We start from the raw sequence: 19,526 nt of genomic DNA, 5'->3' as shown, positions 1-19,526 counted from the left end.
AAAATTATTATTGACATTTTTGTTTCTACCCTTTATTGACAAGGGGAACAGAGTAAGGAAGTGATGTCCTTGGTGAAATATATTCTAACCTCTACCTGCTACCTATGGATTTTCCTATGTTCTTAACTGGGAAACTCAGCTCCTTTCAATGCCATTAAAGGAGTCTTACATCTTGCAATGTCAATCTTAGGTAAGGTTTGAAATACTGTTAAGAATCTTGTGTACAAAATAGACTGGATTTTCATGTTTAGTATAGAAGTTTAATCAAGAGTTTGTTTCAATTCTTGTTTGAAACCTCCAAAAACCCTCACTCCCTCAAATTATTATAATTTTTTTTTCTGGGTTCAACTTCGTTTATTTTAAAATTCATAGTCACCAAACTGACTACTATAAGTTTTAAATAGGGCATCTCAATGTCATGGCAAAAACTGAACCTGTCATTCACTGTGTAATTTGATACATTAAAAAGCAATCCTATCATAGGTCACTTAACGAACAGTAACCTTCCGACAATACTTAGATACAATATCATATCAATAGTAGATGAGCCTTTTCAAGCAAGTAATCCTGAAACCTATAGCCTACAGTGCACTTTATGACATCCTGGAACACATATCTTTATTCCACAATATTTTATTATTGTATTAATAGAAAAATCACCAATACGAGAAGGATATGTATATGGTATTTGTTGACAAACAATTGTGTACAAGATTGCCTAATAAAAAAAAAAATAGGCTCTCACTAAATTATAGCTCTTGGATCTTCAAAATGCCATAACATATTAGAAACAAATGCTCAAAATAACCACCCTTAGAGCTTGTTACACGTGCAGTAGATGACTCTTCTTCCTGGCAACTTAACATAGGATGAGGGGCATTATACAGTACATTAGAGAGAAGATATCAACAAATTTCCTTTTGTTTTTGATGAGAATAATATAATGAACTTAGAGAAAAGATTCATTTAAATAAAACCTTTAGAATTTTTAACTGTACTTCCTATGTTTGAAAATCCATTGCAATGAAATTGATATAATTTTACAAAATGATAAGGAAAGGTACCTCAAGATAAGCGGATATGGTCATGTAGACATGTTCACCATGAGGAGTAACACGATTCAATAATATAGAATTATGCAGAGAAGAGTCCCACGCGGCCTCAAAACGGAAGAATGTTCTGTCTTCTCCTTGGTACTCCAAATACTCGCCTGGGAACAGACCCAGAGACAAGACTGATGCATCATTGTCATCATCTTCACTTTCTGGGGTTGTGCGTATGCGACCTAAGAAGCAAGAACACTTCGTTAGTTTCAAATTCAAAATAGTAAAAGCTAAAAGATAAAAACAATAATAAAAATTACTAAAATATTTGTAACAAATACATATTACCTAATTCTAACAGAATCTGTTCATCAAATTTTTAAAAATTCAATATAAAAAAATAAACAATTTACATAAGAAGACAGTTGGGAATAAACACTGTAGCTGCTAAACTAATAATGATGTCAAAGCAATAAAAATTAATAATGACATTATTATTTAGTAAAAATAACATGCACTCTCAAAACCACAAACACTTCATCAATATCCAGAATACAACTCATATCTTACCTACAACGAGTTCTCGAACATCACACCATGTCAGATCAGGAGATGGTTCATGTACAATGGTAATGCGTATACGACGCTGTATTCCTTGATGTAAGAGGAACAAACCTCGACATGGTAAATCATCTCCATGGTCAACAACAGCTGGTACATACTCTCCACTCGGTGCTATTGAAAATTTTATGCATTAAAGATATAGCAAAGGGTATCCACCTTCAGAAAGCATATATCTGACATACCAAATTTTTCATAATTCATATCCCCTATCACAAGAAAAGAGAGAAAAATTTAACAAACCTAATTCGCATATTTCGAACCAGACGAGGAGGTCATGACGAGCGTGAACATGTGAGGTAGAAGGGCTCTGAACAACACCAAACTTGGGTGATCGAATTGGCTGACTGATGGGAATTGCTGGAGGCTGCATCCTCTTGGGAGGACCACGAGAGCTGCCGGGAGGTACCATACCAGGAGGTAAACTGGTGTTCATCCCAGAACCAAAATATCCCATTCATAACATATCCAAAACACCAGTAACGCCACACCATCATTTCAGCAGGATAAGGAAGGAAAAGACAGCACAACAATGAAAATCAGTGGAACATGCAGGATAAACAAACACTGGGACTACATAAGAGAAAAATAGGGAGGGAAAGGGGAACACATATTAATTTATACAAACATGCTTTTAAAATTATAAAAGAAAATATTTTGGAGGAACAGTTGCTGTGAGAAAGGTTTAAATACAATAAGGAAAGCTTTGAATACTATTAGTTTGTGAAGAACTCACCAAATACAATAACATTGTGACAATGACAAAGTAGCAGCAGTTACTGACTAGATTGTTCAAACATCTATGTACAGCAAGAGAAAAAAAAGTTAAAACTACATAAAAGATTAAATTTAATTAGATAGTTTTTCCTTTCCCATGTGAAGAAGACAGAATGAATATTAGGGCCTTATGACAGCTTTCAGTTAATAAGTTGAACTGATTCAAATTATGTAATATTTAGCATAGGCTCAAAAGGAATTCATTCCTTCTTGGGTGGAGCAAAATCATAATGTAGCTCAAGCATAAGTTAACAAAGAACAAAACGAGCATATCATGAAACATTTAAACCAATCAATTCTACTATTTCTTATAACATACGAAACTACATGTATTCATGAATAAAACATTGGTAGACTTGAAGGTTATTATTTCTGGGTTTCAAAATTCCATACATATATCATTGTACTATATATAAAAATACAGGAACTTTTGCACCTTTCCAAAATAGCTCTTCACATGAAGTTTTTTAGACTTGCTATGGAGTTTTCTTCAAGTTAGTATTACTATCATTATCATTATTCCTTTTACTGTAATATCATTATCATTACAAGTAGGCTCTTACTAATCCTGGATCATAGGGACCCAAAGGTTGCAGGATTAGAGCTTTTGCCAGATTACAGAGTACGGAAGTTAGCTTAAAATCAATTACTCTAACATTTAATCACCTCATTATACTCCTAACATACATTACTAAATACATCAGTCAAAGTTGATTAAAAAGGAGAAGCAAAAAAAAAAAATTAAGTTAAATTCAAATGAGAGAGAGAGAGAGAGAGAGAGAGAGAGAGAGAGAGAGAGAGAAAGAGGTGTATATATACTGTATATATATATATATATATATATATATATATATATATATATATATATATATATATATATATATATATACTGTATATATATATATATATATATATATATATATATATATATATATATATATATATATATATATATATATATATATATATATGTATACTGTAATATCGCAAATTTTAAGTAATTTGTATTTTTCCTAACAATACTTACCGAAGAAACACTTTATAGGAGATTACTGGTAACTCCTCTCCGACGACCAGATTTTTACGTAGTTTCCCCCTACTTCCATGTTCTATACTGTCCTGAATAACGGGAAATAACATGACCTGGGGGCATTGCCCAGGCAGGTCGCCCGTCTTTGAGAAGCTCTCCCCAGTATGTTTTATGTAATGAACAAAACCACGAGGTCAGCGGGGCACTGCGGGGACGGTTGGGGGGGCCCTAAACCTAAAGTGTTTCTTCGGTAAGTATTGTTAGGAAAAATACAAATTACTTAAAATTTGTGATTTGTTCCGACACAGAGACTTACCTTGAAACACTTTATAGGAGACTTACACCTTAGGAGGGGGGGAGTGCCCTTTAGCCCTGACCCCGATGGACAGTAGGGAAAACTACGTAAAAGACTCATTAAGTGTGATATAACACTTACCCTTCTGCAATATCTTCGTTGTGCTTGACATGGCGAATTTTCGTCTTGTGTAATGAGCGATATTTCTTGATGACGACTGACGGTACGAGAAAGTTAGAAAAGGGGGGGAAATAGAACTCGGCTCCTTGTGTCTAGATACTTTATGTTTCGCGATTGAGCCTGGGGCTTGAGCCGTCAAACCGAATGCAGGGCTGAGATGACCGGCCCGATAGAAAACCCGTCTAGAGACTTTCTCGTACAGTCCTTGAGATAATGTGCGGTGAAGGTCGACTGGTTGGACCAAGTTCCCGCTCGAAGAACCTGCGCTACTGACATGTTCTTTTCGAACGTTAGAGAGGTGCTAATGCCCCGAACATCGTGAACTCTGGGTTTCCCCGGTGTAGGAAGACCTTGTTTTAAGTAGGCTTGCGTGATCACTTTCCTGAGCCAGAACGAAACCGTATTTTTGGATATGTTTTTCTTTATTTTTCCCCATGAGACGAAGAGATTCTTGATAGACGGGCGGAGGTTTGCCGTTCTCTTAAAGTATTTCCTAATAGTCCTGACCGGGCATAATTTTAGGTCCTCCGGGTTTCCTTTATTCGGGATTGCCGGAATCGAAAAACTCTCAAACCTCGGATCCCACACCGAGGGGTTCTGAGTCTTGGCGACGAAGGATGTGACAAACTTAAAGGTTACTTCCTTCCATCCCCTAGTGTGTTCCACCTCGAATGACAGTCCGTGTAGCTCGCCCACCCTCTTAGCCGAGGCTAATGCTAGCAAGAAGACCGCCTTGAGCGTGAGGTTCTTGTCATCGATGTCCTTTAAGGGCTCGAATGGTGGTTTCCGTAACATATCTAGGACTCGCGCTAAGTCCCAACTCGGGATTCTAGGGGCGGAAGGGGGGCATGATTGTTCGAACGCTCTGATAAGCATGGAGATATGCCTGGAGGAGCCGAGATCTATGCCCTTGAGAAGAAAGACTTGACCCAGGGCCGCCCGAACTCCCTTGATCGCTGGAACTGACATGTCTAACTTGTCCCTGAGATAAACCATGACGTCGGCTATCACGGGCACTGACGCTTCCAAGGGCTTTAACTTCTTGTCCCTGCACCACTTCACGAATACCGCCCACTTAGACTGGTAGACGGCTGTGGATGATTTCCTCCGGTATAGCGACATCCTCCTGGCTGTCTTGCCGGAGTACCCTTACTTCTTCAGGAGCCGCTGGATAATCTCCAGGCGTGAAGACGAAGGGCTTGCGGGTTTCTGTGAAACCGCTGAAAGTGAGGTTGTTTTAATAGGTCTGACCTGCCGGGTAGAGGCCAAGGAGGTAGGACGGTGAGGTTCCTTAGGTCCGCGAACCATTCTCTCTCCGGCCACCAAGGCGCTACCAAAGTCATCCTTAGGTTGGGTGCTGCCCTTACTCTTTTGAGGACCTGCCTTATCAGGGAGAAGGGGGGGAAGGCGTACACGTCCAGTCCGTCCCACTTGTGCTGAAAGGCGTCTTCCATTGCCGCCTTCGGATCTGGGACGGGAGAACAAAATACGGGGAGTTGCGCGTTCAACCTTGTTGCAAACAGATCCATTACCGGAGATCCCTACATCTGTATAATGTAGCTTGCCACTTGTGGGTGTAGGGACCATTCTGCTGCTACCACTTGCCCCACTCTGCTGAGGCCGTCTGCTAGGACGTTGTTCTTCCCTGGGATGAACCTTGCCGTCAGGATGACGTCCTTCTGTTCCGCCCATTTTAGGATTTGAAGGGCCAGTTCGCACAACTCTTTTGATCTCAGTCCCCCCTCCTTCTTCACGTAAGCCACCACCGTTGCATTGTCTGACATTAGGGCCACCGAACGCCCTCTCATGTCCTCCTCGAAGTGGTTGCAGGCTTCTTGGACCGCTCTCATTTCCAGGATATTTATGTGTAGGGATTTCTCCCCCTCTGACCACGCCCCCTTTGCTGTCTTTTCCCGGAGATGGGCTCCCCACCCGTCCTTCGATGCGTCCGTGAAGAGAAGAACCTCCGGAGGTTGGGAGGACAGTGGCATCCCCCTTAGGGTGTTCGACCGATCCTGCCACCATTCCAAGGCCTTCCTGGACTCCTGAAGGAGAGGGAACACAATGTCCGGGGAACTTTTCTGGTTCCAATGTTCTTTCAGGTTCCATTGAACCCTTAAGTTCTGTCTCCCGTGAGGTACCAGCTTCTCTAGGGACACCAGGTGCCCTACCAACCTTTGCCAAACCTGCGCTCTTCTGGGGCGACCCAGAAGGAAGGGCCGGAGCACTCGATCCAGGTTGTCCAGCCTTTCCGTGGTTGGGAATGCCTTGACCTGTAACGAATCCAGGACCATTCCAAGGTACGTCCTCCTGTTGGATGGGGTTAGCTGTGATTTCTCCAAGTTGACCACGATGCCCAGGGTCTTGCACAATTGAAGAAGATCTTCGCCCTGTTGTTTCAAGTCTTCCTTTGAGGATGAAAGGAGTAACCAGTCGTCCAGGTACCTGATCAGTCGAATGCCCCGTTCGTGGGCCCATATGGGGACCGTCGTAAAGACCCTCGTGAATACCTGGGGGGCTGTTGAAAGACCGAAGCATGGGGCCTTGAATTGTAACACCTGGGTACCCCACTTGACCCGGAGAAACTTCCTGCTCGACGGATGAATGGCACTTGGAAGTAGACGTCCTTGAGGTCTATAGAAATCAAAAAGTCGCCCTCTCTCAAGGACGCCATGACCGTTCTTGGAGTGTCCATTTTGAAGGTCACTTTCCTGAGAAACCTGTTGAGGGCTGACAGGTCTATTACAGGTCTCCACCCTCCTGTCTCTTTTTCCACTAGGAACAGGCGGCTGTAGAACCCCGGACCCGGGAATGTCACTGTTTCTAAAGCTCCCTTCTGCAGCAACGTCTTGACTTCTTCGTCCAACGCTGCCCTCTTCGCCAGGTCCTTGGGCACCAACCAGTCTGCCTGCGTTGCTGGAACTAGGGGGGGGGTGTCTCTTCCATGAAGGGGATCCTGTAGCCCTCCTTTAGTACTGTAACTGTCCACGGATCTGCTCCGTGGAGCTTCCATGCTTGCCAAGTGAGTCTGAGGCATCCCCCTACCTGAGGCTTGGGCAGGGGAGGGGGGCCTCCCATCTTATCTCCTACGGGAAGAACGGCCTGTTCTCCCCCTCCTGGAGGAGTAGAAAGAAGACCTATACGTTGGGGGGTTAGAAGATGAACCTCTTCGGGGGGGAACCACAGAGGAAGACCACTGTCCTGACGAGGGTTCCCTCCTTCCTTGAGTTGGTGTGGTACGCGCGGCCATGGGTGCTTCTGTCACTGGCCTCCTGAAGATGGGGCGGCGTGCCGCCTGTGGCTTCAGGGTAGGTAGCTCCCTCTTTTTGGCCAACTTCTCCACGACCTCTTCCGCCTTCTTCGTCGGAATAAGCTGCTCCCCCCAGACGGAGCAGGTCTTCAAGGCTTTAGCTTCTCTGTCAGGAATCTTAATGGGAAGGTTCTTGACTAGGGCGTCTCTTCTCCGGAGAATCCAGTTTGCGGAGAGAGCCAAAGACTGAAAGGTCAGGAATTTAAGGGCGCGGCTACCTGACCCCAGCAACTCATTCAGAGCCTCCCGTTTTGCAGGTTCCATGGAGTCTGTAGGAATCTGGGTGCCTACTAGGGTGGTGGCCCACCAATCCAACCAGGAGGCCACCTTAACTAAGTCCTTGGACATCTCCTCCATCATTGCCGACTCGGAAGGGGAGAAGAAGGTAGATGCTGCCGATACCCTCCCGTCGGAGATGCCCTGGCACAGGATGTCTATGGTTTCCTCGGTCTTGCACGCACCGGTCGGCCTATTTTCTAAAGAGTAGTATTTCGTCTGCGACTTCAAACCCTGTAGGAGCTTTGCTGAGCTGTGACCCCTGCAGGAGTCGCTATTGCGGGATATGACCTTATCAATGTGAGTCTTTCCAATCCCCACGTTACTGGCCTCGGGAAGAGAGAGAGAGGACTTTTTCTGGGCGGGGACCGCTATGAACTTGTTCAGGCCTGAAGTCCAGGGTTCTTCCTCTTGAGTGGCGGGTTCTATAAGGTTGTTATAACCCCTAATTAAGGCAAGGACTCTCCTGTACGCTGGGACTTCCCGTCCCGAGATCCTGTGGGAGACCGCAAGGGGAGTTCCTCCACACAGACTGATCCCCATTCTCCTGGAGGACCTGGACGACGGAACGGGCTCCTCCGTGAAACAGATCGACGGGGGTGCCAGTCCCTGTCTATCATCTCGATGGGGAGACCCGTCTAGGCTGTCCATCCTAGGCGACGGCTCCCTCCACTGAGCGGATGGAGTGGTTCTAGGAAGGGACTTAGGCCTACAAGACGAGGTCCTCCGCCCACCGGCTGACTCTCTGGCGGGGTTCTTGGCTTGTATGGAGGGGAACGGGGACTTCCCGTCCCGAGATCTTGTGGGAGCCCGCAAGGGGAGTTCCTCCACACAGACTGATCCCCATTCTCCTCGAGAACCGGGACGGCTCCTCCGTGAAACAGATCGACGGGGGTGCCCGTCCCTGTCTATCATCCCGATGGGGAGACCCGTCTAGGCTGCCTATCCTAGAAGACGGCTCCCTCCACTGAGCGGATGGGTTGGCTCTAGGAAGGGACTTAGGCCTACAAGACGGGGTCCTCCGCCCATCAGCTGACTCTCTGGCGGGGCTCTTGGCTTGTATGGAGGGGAACGGGGACTTCCCGTCCCGAGATCCTGTGGGAGACCGCAAGGGGAGTTCCTCCACACAGACTGATCTCTCTTCCTCCTGTGTCGTCTCCGACGTTCCTCGCTTGAAGGGCCCGAAGGATCGAGCCCCGATGCGGATCCAGGGTGAAGGACTAGCATAGGACCTCCTCCATGTCCAGTGGGGACCTCAACGGCGTCCTTGGTACATCCCACGCCAGCGGATCCCTCCGCAGCTGAAGCGCCTGAGGCCTCTACCCATGAATCTGGTGATAAGAAAAAAGGAACATTATTAGGCCACATGGGGTCCTCCGCCGAGACGCCGTCCCTACGAGAGAGACGTGTCCCTCGGACCCCCACACACTCACCTGTAGGCGCCTGATCTGCCTTGAACAAAGAAGGTTCCCCCCACAACATCTCACCCTTGGGAAGGAGGCACCAACTTCTTACACTTCAAGGACTTACCTCGTCCCCTACTCTGGGTAGGGGAGAAGAATGCACTCAACCTGCCCCCTCTCCTGCCGACGTCGCAGGGGAAGACATGCTAGTTTCCCTAGGAGACCTCTTCGAGTCCGTCTTCATCGTGCCGCATTCTGACGGCGAACTGGCTTTGACAAGAAAGACCAACACGAATACCCGGCTCTAGGCCCAGGACAACGGCGATCGTACTCCAAAGCACACACAAAGATCGCTAAACCCAAGCATAAAGCAAGGCAAAGCACTAAAACGCCAATAAAAGCACAAAGGAACGATCCTAAAAGAACACAGATAAGGCACTAATCACTCGTGAAGGAATCGAGACCATGTAGTAACTACATAGTAACGCGCACAAAGGGGGTCGCACAGAGAATAAGGAGCGGTGTGTGTGAACACAACGCGACCAGAAAACATACTGGGGAGAGCTTCTCAAAGACGGGCGACCTGCCTGGGCAATGCCCCCAGGTCATGTTATTTCCCGTTATTCAGGACAGTATAGAACATGGAAGTAGGGGGAAACTACGTAAAAATCTGGTCGTCGGAGAGGAGTTACCAGTAATCTCCTATAAAGTGTTTCAAGGTAAGTCTCTGTGTCGGAACAAATATATATTATAATATATATATATATATATATATATATATATATATATATATATATATATATATATATTGTATATATATATATATACAGTATATATATATATATATATATATATATATATGCATATATATGCATATATATTCATATATATGCATATATATGCATATATATTCATATATATACATATATATATATATATGTATATATATATATATATATATATATATATATATATATATATATATATATATATATATATATATTCATATATATATATATATATATATATGTATATATATATATATATATATATATATATATATATATATTCATATATATATATATATATATAAATATATATATATATATATATATATATATATATATATATATATACATATGTATTCATATATATACATCACATGTATATACACACACACATATATATATATATATATATATATATATATATATATAAAAATATATATATATTTATATATATATAAATATATATATATATATATATATATAAATATATATATACATACATATATATATATATATATATGTGTGTATGTATATATATATATATATATATATATATATATATATATATATATATATATATATATATAAATAAACTTTAATCCATTCCTATTTGTCCCTTCTAAACTAGCTTTAAAATTTTAACTTAACCATTTTATTGTGCTCCATTTATCACCTTTCATTCCAGAACAAACCCTTCTGGTATGCCCAACGAAAAGGTAGGAGTGTGACTCAGTGGGACTTTGTTGTAGAGGTAACTGCTGTCTCAAAACTTTTAATGGTCTCTATCATGAAGTGACATGCATCAAAGTATTACAAGTCACAAATCAATGCTTAACATGCTATAACTGAAATTTTTAATTTGTGCCATGCAGTGAAATTTAAGGACGTAGCACTTTTCCAGTGTTTATGGAAGTCCAAGCATTCTACAACACAATTGAGATGTCTGTAAAATCACATCACAAAGTGGGGATAAACATAAAAAGTTGAGCGATGTGATGGCGCTGGACAACTTTCATACACAGGAAATCTCAAAATTCATCCAATCTAATTTTTCTAAAATATTTTTATTCATCTATTAAAAGTACTGAATAAGAGTGAGCAAATTAATTACAGTTAACATAAAATTCCCGTAAACTCTCCATGGAAATAATAAGTAAACATTCATGTTAATTTTATGAAAGGAGTATCAATTGAAATTACGTACTGTTAATGGTACTCTTTAAAAAACTATTGCTGAAAAATGGCACCCTCTATTTGATATCTTTTGAACTATATAAAAACAACAAAGATTGAATGTAGACTTACAAGTGTGTAGCATCTTGGCGAGCATCCCTGTGAAGTGGATGCTGCTGATAATGACCGAAGACTTCAAAAACAATTGGTTGTGTTTTGATGTAATCGATAAATGCACGAGTCACAGTTACCGTAATCTGAAAATTAATAAAAAAGTCAAAATAAATATATAATATCTAGGAAGTAAAATTGATTAACTTGTACCAATATCTGTTCTTTTTCTGAAATTTATCTTAATAACTAGTTTCTCCACATCTTAACCCTTTTACCCCCAAAGGACGTACTGGTACGTTTCACAAAAGCCATCCCTTTACCCCCATGGACGTACCGGTACGTCCTTGCAAAAAAATGCTATAAAAATTATTTTTTTCATATTTTTGATAATTTTTTGAGAAAATTCAGACATTTTCCAAGAGAATGAGACCAACCTGACCTCTCTATGACAAAAATTAACGCTGTTAGAGCAATTTAAAAGAAATATACACCAAAATGTGCTGGGAAAAAAGTAACCCCTTGGGGGTTAAGGGTTGGAAATTTCCAAAAAGCCTGGGGGTAAAAGGGTTAATTAGGTAATGAGGTACCACCATAACTAATCTGCTAGGTGGCTCTGTGGTGAAGGGAGACTGGGTGCATTGGGCTGCTGGCTTAACAGCCACAATTTTTATGTGACCTATTACAATTTGTATACAATAACTATCATAAAAACTTGTAGGCCTACTTGATGAATTTACCAAAAACATACTAATGATATCAATTCTTTGCTGTAAACTCATTCCAATTCTATAAAGTTAGTACTATCAGTTTTTTATGCCCACAATGTTTTTACTTATGGATAAATTTGATTTATTATATTCACCATTTGTCTTTCACTTCCAATTTTATCTTTGAATTTTTAACAGCTTTTATATTTTTAATTTTGTCTAATTTCTGGTTTACAGAAGACAATTATCTAATTTTTTATTGATAATCAAGTTATTTGTCTTTGGTTTTAAACTATGATGATAAGGTATGAAGATTAAAATCTTACAAACAGAAGTACTCTATGTAGTTAATAATACTACATTGGTCATAAGAAGTAAGGTTTTATGAAATCCATATATGTATGTATGTATGTATGTATGTATGTATATATATATACTGTATACTGTATTTGTACACAAAATATATATATAGCCATGGCTGATGCTCAACATGCAAATCGATACCGAGATAAAGCCTTGTTGGAATTAAAAGAAATTCTTCGTGAGAGGAAATTTAAAGTACCATCATCATCGTCGTCGTCATCATCATCATCATCATCATCATCATCATCACCATCATATCATCATCATTATTATCATTATTATTATCATCATTACAAGCTAAGCTACAACTCTAGTTGGAAAAAGCTCAAGAGCTCCAACAGGGAAAAATAGCCCAGTGAGAAAAGAAAATAAGGAAATAAATAAACTATAAGGAAATAAATAAACTACAAGAGAAGTAATGAATAATAAAAATAAAATATTTTAAGAACAGCAGCAACATTACATTGAATCTTTCATATATACACTATAGAAACTTCAAAAAAAAAAAAAAAAAAAAAACAAGAGGAAGAGAAACAAGATATAATAGCACGCTTGCAAGTGTACCCTCATGCATGGAAGAAGAAAGACTTGGTAGAATGGTAAGTTAGCATTTTACATTGCAATGTGAAGCAAAAGCATTATTTTACATTTGTTTACATGTCTACATATTTTAGATGCATGGCATATATAGTCTGGTTGGTTGACTAGAAGTTTATAATTATAAAACTATCTAGCATAATTTTTGTGACATCGTCACTATTGAAAATATGCCTCCTTTCAAGTTTTATGCATATTTTGACCTTTGAATACTTTGAAAGTTTTACATTTTATCCATTAGCTGTAAAAACATTGTTGTTGTGATGCGAGAGATCAACATCTTATTATTGTTTTCAGCTTAGGTGTTTCAGTCTTCAATTTGATATTAATTCTACCAAGCAGAAGTCAATGGTTGAGTTTTACAGGGCACTACCTTGTGCTACAACTTATATGAACCTTTATGAGGATCCTCTCCAAAACTTTGCTATTGTAAATTTAAATGCCACATACTGGAATTCTTCTCATCTTGTGAGAAATGTTATGACGACAAAGTACATATGTTGTATGTTCAGAGTTAGTTAAGCATTCTATCAGTTTGTATATTGCTTCAACAGCGAAAGTACTTATACATTTTTATAGCAATGTCAACTATTTTAAAAATTTTAGTTATGTATCCATGGTAGGCATTTGTATAAACTAAAACATTTGGTAATAGAGTTCTTTGTTTTTTATCTCTGGAGATAAAAGACAGGAGAACAATTCTGAAGTCTGGTTGTGTTTTTCTTGTTAGATACATTAGCTTTGCTCAATTCTCAAAGGATCAGGAAGATATAACATTTATGACAACTGTGATATGGGCTTTATTATCTTATTCCTAAATCTACTTATCTATTAGTTTATGGCAAAAATAAATATTATACAAAAGGTCTTAAGCTCTTGTTTTCAAGAAAATATTAAAATGTTTTTACATACACATGATATTAAATAATAAATAGATTTTGCACTATATAAACAAAAGAATAAAAAAAAAGTGGAGAAGGAAAGAAATAACCCATGCAATGCATTGGCACCTAATTATTCCTTGAAAGTTAAGCACCATTACCAGTTCACTCCATAACTGCTGCATCATTATCCTTCAATCCCTGGTATCATTAAATATAAAATAGGCTCAAATGCACAGTATTGTAGTGTAGCCAAAATTCAAAATATTCTTCAAAATAATCCATCAATGCTTCACTGACTACCACCCTCTCTGCTTTAATACAGCTGAATTCCATGTTATCCTTCACATTGTTTTGACAATGTGGGACTCGGGAGATTAATCATTCATATCAGTCATAATGCATCAAAAATTCCCATATTCATATACATTTGGGTGGCTTGTCATAAGGAAGGAGTTGTGGAAGCCTATTGAAAATGCTCCTGCCTAGCAATCTGTTGGATGAAAGTTGGAGCCATGCTCATGCTTAATAGTTTCTCATCATTGCCATCCTTGTGGACTGTAGATGGGTTGTTGAGGAAGTCTTTTAGTCTACCTGCCAAGTCAATACAGAGGGGGGCTTCGGCTCGGATCGTATGTATGTATTGTCAGTTTTTAGGCCAACCTTTAGACCTTTAGGGTGCTTTTATTCTTTATGAACACCTAGAAGTCAATTCTTTATGCATCTTAGACGATGATGGTTTTTTCATAGATTTCTTCATTTTAGAAATAGTTATATCACTTACAAGAAAGGTGTAATTCTCAATTATAAATGATAAAAAGTTCTTCCCAACTACAATTGGGCAAAATAAAAGTAGACAATTATGTAACAATATTCCAAGATGATACATCAAGTCTAGTATTTGGTATCAAATAAGTTTTATTATTCCCTTTAGACTGTATACTTTATACTACAGTATAAAGGACAAATTATTAGGGATTTAGAGGGTACCACATAGTTGGTCACACCTTATCCATAATGCCTTCCCAGAAACTGATTTTAGTGTTGATAAAAAAAATATAAAATTTCAAAATACTCATGAATTTTACTCAGAACATTGTTAAACTAAATGCTTGGTTCACCAGTTATGTTACGTACAACTCCTATCAATTACTTACATTCTGTACATGATAAAAGCCAAGAGGTGGTCCCTTTCCAGTATTCTTGATGGGTTCTGTGGAGAAAGCCTCATCGTGTCGGTGTAGGAAGCTGAAGAAGGAAAATTATATTAATTTTCTGTAATTCAACAAACCCCTGGTAAAGAATTATCTTATAGTCACAATTATAATCACAAATTATAAAAATCACTAAGCCTCATATTACATTTGGAAACCATTATCTAAGGAGTATGAGTAATTTTGACTTAGTAACTTTATTAAACCTAGTAATATTACGGAATTCTAACAAACTTCTATATCATTTGACATTACCTTAGGCCTAGATAGGCTCTCAAAATAATTTAATCCATTCTAAAAAATATATGAAATGAATTAGCACATTGAAACAATATGAAGTTTTTTCAATTACTCCACACATCTTATCTTACTTTTCAATAATGACCTGCAGTGTGACTGGCAAGCATAGAACTACTTACTGTATGCTATTCTCCCCAGTTTAGTATCCCAATACTAGTATCTATGGTGCAATGAGTGATATCCATTAGATAAAACAGTAAAAAACTCCTCTCCAATTTGAAGTAATATCTTAGATCTTCTCCCTCCAAAGAACTTGATAAGAACAAAGGAGTTGAATCTATGCTCAAAGCTTTAGCACCTAGACTATAACAGTTATTTCAAACCAAAATTACACTCACTGGTCCAAGCAACATACCAAAGAACAATTCTTAATAATATATCTACTGTATACTTCAAGCTGAGATGTTTAAATTTCCTTATGGCTTAATTTATTGAGTCTTATTTGATGATAAAGGTAGAATGTTTCTGACATCTTGTACCCCAGATTTTCCTGGTTCGTTTGACACCATTACTTTCAACATTTGGCATTCAGCTAACATTTGGTATGGCACCTATTCGTATAGAATATTGTAATGTAAGTATATGCTTCTCCTCTTGAGTTGCACTTCCCTCCTTACCAATAAAGATACCTAGCAAGGTTTGTAAATGTTGCTGAAACTCTCACTATAATTATGACCAATTCTGATAAGAAAACTTAAGTTCTATGGCTATCATCCTTCCATAAAAGTCCTTCACTAACTGTCCAGGATAAATATCCCCACTAATTCCAGATGACCAATAGGAGACCAAAATTCTATTGTCTAAGACTCTTTGACTGCTCTAAGAGATGCAAAACCTAGATGATTTGGTGTTACCTTGGAGAAATGATGGGAGGAAACACCTTGTGTGTGGGTAAAGGGAAACCACCTTGGTACCAGGAGGTCATATTAGGACTGGCAAGTGAATTCCTAGTTTGATCGTAACCTCACGTGATCTAAGCTGTCACAGTATTTTTTATAAGTATAACAGGCACTATTATCCAGTTCTAAATATCTTATTCTGCAACATATGAATCAATAAATGGGTATCTAATGTTTTTGAATGCTTTTGCTGAATGAAAAGCAATCAAACATTGTGATTATAATACCATTTGTAAATTAAATGAGAAATTGCATTTATAAACGTGACAATTGTTTTGGAAGATATTGTCACTTTTCTTGTTACCTTTGACAGGTGATATACCAATCCATATCACATGATAAAACTTGTAAGAAATTAATCTGGAGAAATTAACATTTTCATTGATAAGAAAGGAAATTGTGTGAAAAGGGAGCATGCTGATCATTTGAACAGACTCCAAGAAAAAGAAGAACTTCATTTAGATAATAAGCTCACAGTTGCTCATGTGACAACGTTAAAAGAAAAAAAAAGACGAACATTAAGATATCATACAGCTCCTAAATGAATGGAGGGAAGGAAGTTACTGTTAATTTCCAAATGGTATTGAACACCTTACTTAACATAATGAATTCATGAGATTTAAATGCCAAGGGATTTAAATGTCCAATTCAGACAAAATAAAGCAAATTATATTAAATATTTTCTAATAAAAGCAAAAATATACTTCAGATCATTGAGACTTTTAGATGGTAAAGATATAAATCTAAATACAAAAACTGGATTCATTGACTTTCTATATTTCATACAAAGTCTTCAGATTCTATATGAAAATTGCAATGCATCTAATGGTGGGCCTTTGCAATTTTTGATGACCTAAAAATTCAGTCAAGATGACATTGAACTATTCTTTGGTCAAGTAAGAAACATGAGAGACAATAATGATAAACCAACAATGAGACAGTTTGCTACGTCTTATAAAAGGTTATTTGTTCTTATTGACTTGATGGATATCATTCGTGGCAACTGCTTGCCAGTGGAGTCAGTGCCCATATTAACTGCTTAAAGCAGCCTAAAGAATCCTATTGCAGTAAATCATATAAATGTTTCTGTCTCAGGACAGAATTTCAAATGGTATTTATAAAGAACATTCAGAGAACAAGGAAGACAATTATGATTATATTTCTAGCCGTTACCAATTGTCAAAATTTTCAAATGACATAGTAGCTTACATTGCAGGCTTTGTTATTTTTAAGTTGAAAAATCTTTACAGTTTGAGATTTGCATTGATGCAATGTTAACAAACTGTCATCACCATCGCACACTCATTAAATTAAAAACAAAAGGTAAATTATTTTATCCATCCAATGGTGTAATTGATATACAATAATTATGAAAAATACATGAAGGAGATATCCTGCAACAATGTACTGGGGAGAGCAAACTTCTATAAATCATATTGATTAAAGTAATAGCTTAAAAGTATTTGCAAGTGATATACAATTATGCTGGTAAGCAGATTACTATAAAATGTCAATAACCTTTAGCCTCCAATTGACCGCAGGTCGGCCACGCCCAGGAATGGCAAAAGAGACACCAAACCATAGGGATTAATAGGAACGCTTGTATTATTTTTCCAATGTTTATTTTCATAGTGAGTCTTTTCATGGCATGATGAAAAGACTCACTATGAAAATAAACATTGGAAAAATAACAAAAGCATTCCTATTAATCCTCATGGTTTGGTGTCTCTTTTGCCATTCCTGGGCGTGGCCGACCTGCGGTCAATTGGCTTCACTTTACAAAGCAGTCTGACCCTTGCAGGGTGCCTCCGCCCATTATTCCTTGAAAGGTGTTACACATACCAAACTTTCTCTAGATCTACATCCATCCACATACCCAGTTACACAAGAGATTGAAAAGGTTAAAATTTTGACTTGGTCTTGTTTAATTCAAATTGCCATATAAATAACACTGATATCTAACAACACTAAAGCTAACTAACACACTTGCAAAGGCCATCACCCTAAAAATACCAGAGATGTTGTGAGGAGGCCTAACCATACATACTGAAATTGGAGGGCAATCCCTCTAGTATCTCCTGGAAGTCAGATAAAGTCTGAAATGTGAAAATAAGCATCCTTCAAGGTCAGAAATACCAAAGATCTCACTTCTTGAATAGACACACTAACTAACTCGAGTCTCCATCCTGAAGACATTCACCAATTTGAGAATCTAGAGAAGATTCAAGCTGGTTCCCAGTCTCCTCACATTTTTAAACCACAAACATTTTGCCATGGTAACCTAGTAATCCTTCTTAGGCATCTTTGACTGTAACCCAAGATTGTAAATAACTAAAATCCAGTAAGGGATACTCATCAACAAAGAAGAGCCATGACTTCTTTCGACTAGCAATGGTTCTATACCTGGCAAGCGCTGCACTATACTAACCAGTAAAATACAAGAAAAATAAGAGATTTGTACATTGTAAGGACAAAAAAAATACTAAAGGATGTGGTTGGGTCTTGATAAGAAATGAAAATAGAACATATAACTTACTTGAATTGGCAAAATATATCGGCATACTCTGTAGAAACATCAAATGCTTGTAGAACTGTAACACGGAAAGTAAATTCCTGTCCAATTTTCAAGTGAGAGGGAAGCTCTTCTTCTTTCCAACTGTCACACGAACTTACACTACTGTCACCTCGTCCACTGTCTACTTCACATACTTCATCTGAAAAATATTTATGAAAATTATTAAAGGGTTGAACTGTTACTGAAGCTGAAAATCATGATGCAAAATAATACTGTATATGCTTTTTTTAATACTACAAAATATTTCTGTAAAAATTCCTTTATTAAAACAAGTGAGTGTAGAACATATATATACTGTAAATAACAAAATTCTAAAAATAATTAAAGAAAGTGAAAAAAAGTGTAAAACACATTCCGTAAAACTACAACCTACAAAAACTAGCAATCTATCATATAATCAAATATTTTAACCAAGATATAAATAACTCCTTATAATGATATCATATGTTCCAATTCTTCAACCATAACTCATCTTAGATTTCACTGAAATTAGTTTTTTATTCTAAATCAAAGCAATATTGGGCTACAAATATTTAACCAAAAGCTTATTGCAGGCAACTTCCATCAACTATAAAATGATTGCCCTCATGCAAGATAAACTGAACACAAAATCTTATTACATCATTATTATTGACGTAGTCATAAGTATTTTCTTTTTACAAGATTAAATATCTGATCAACTATTTTATTCTCTTGAATTTTGCAATGTTTCAAAATTCATATCATATCCAGGTGCTATCTATGCCTTTCCCTAAGATATTTAGGGCTTTCCAATATATCACTGTAACGCCACTTCCATAATTATCATTTTAGTCACTGGTTATTCCATTTCCCTTTTATTCAATATACAAAATCATAAAAAAAATGTTTTCATCATACTGTATATATTCATATATTTTTACATACTGCAGTTTTTCTCCTACATTTAAAGCAAACTTACTGTAGGTCATAACTGGAGATGAACATGAGTCCAATAGCAG

At 38.1% G+C, this 19,526-nt stretch overlaps 1 protein-coding gene across 16 annotated transcripts in view; it reads right to left on the bottom strand.

The window, feature by feature from the left end:
• Positions 1-19,526, bottom strand: part of unc-104 (kinesin family member unc-104) — a 348,954-nt gene that overhangs the window by 86,801 nt on the left and 242,627 nt on the right. For 15 of the 16 annotated variants that reach the window (XM_068361054.1, XM_068361056.1, XM_068361058.1 and 12 more), the window contains 6 exons: positions 18,508-18,685; positions 14,716-14,806; positions 11,029-11,153; positions 1,908-2,089; positions 1,614-1,778; positions 1,065-1,285 (listed from right to left, as the gene is read on the bottom strand). In XM_068361054.1, coding sequence (XP_068217155.1) covers positions 1,065-1,285; positions 1,614-1,778; positions 1,908-2,089; positions 11,029-11,153; positions 14,716-14,806; positions 18,508-18,685 — 962 coding nt within the window. The remainder of the gene's footprint in view (positions 1-1,064; positions 1,286-1,613; positions 1,779-1,907; positions 2,090-11,028; positions 11,154-14,715; positions 14,807-18,507; positions 18,686-19,526) is intronic. The other variant, XM_068361061.1, reaches the window with a different exon arrangement.

The sequence above is a fragment of the Palaemon carinicauda genome, chromosome 37, assembly GCF_036898095.1.
Source record: "Palaemon carinicauda isolate YSFRI2023 chromosome 37, ASM3689809v2, whole genome shotgun sequence".
Taxonomy (NCBI): domain Eukaryota; kingdom Metazoa; phylum Arthropoda; class Malacostraca; order Decapoda; family Palaemonidae; genus Palaemon; species Palaemon carinicauda.
The sequence above is the reverse complement of the archived record's forward strand: the minus strand, read 5'-3'. Positions and strand labels throughout refer to the sequence as shown.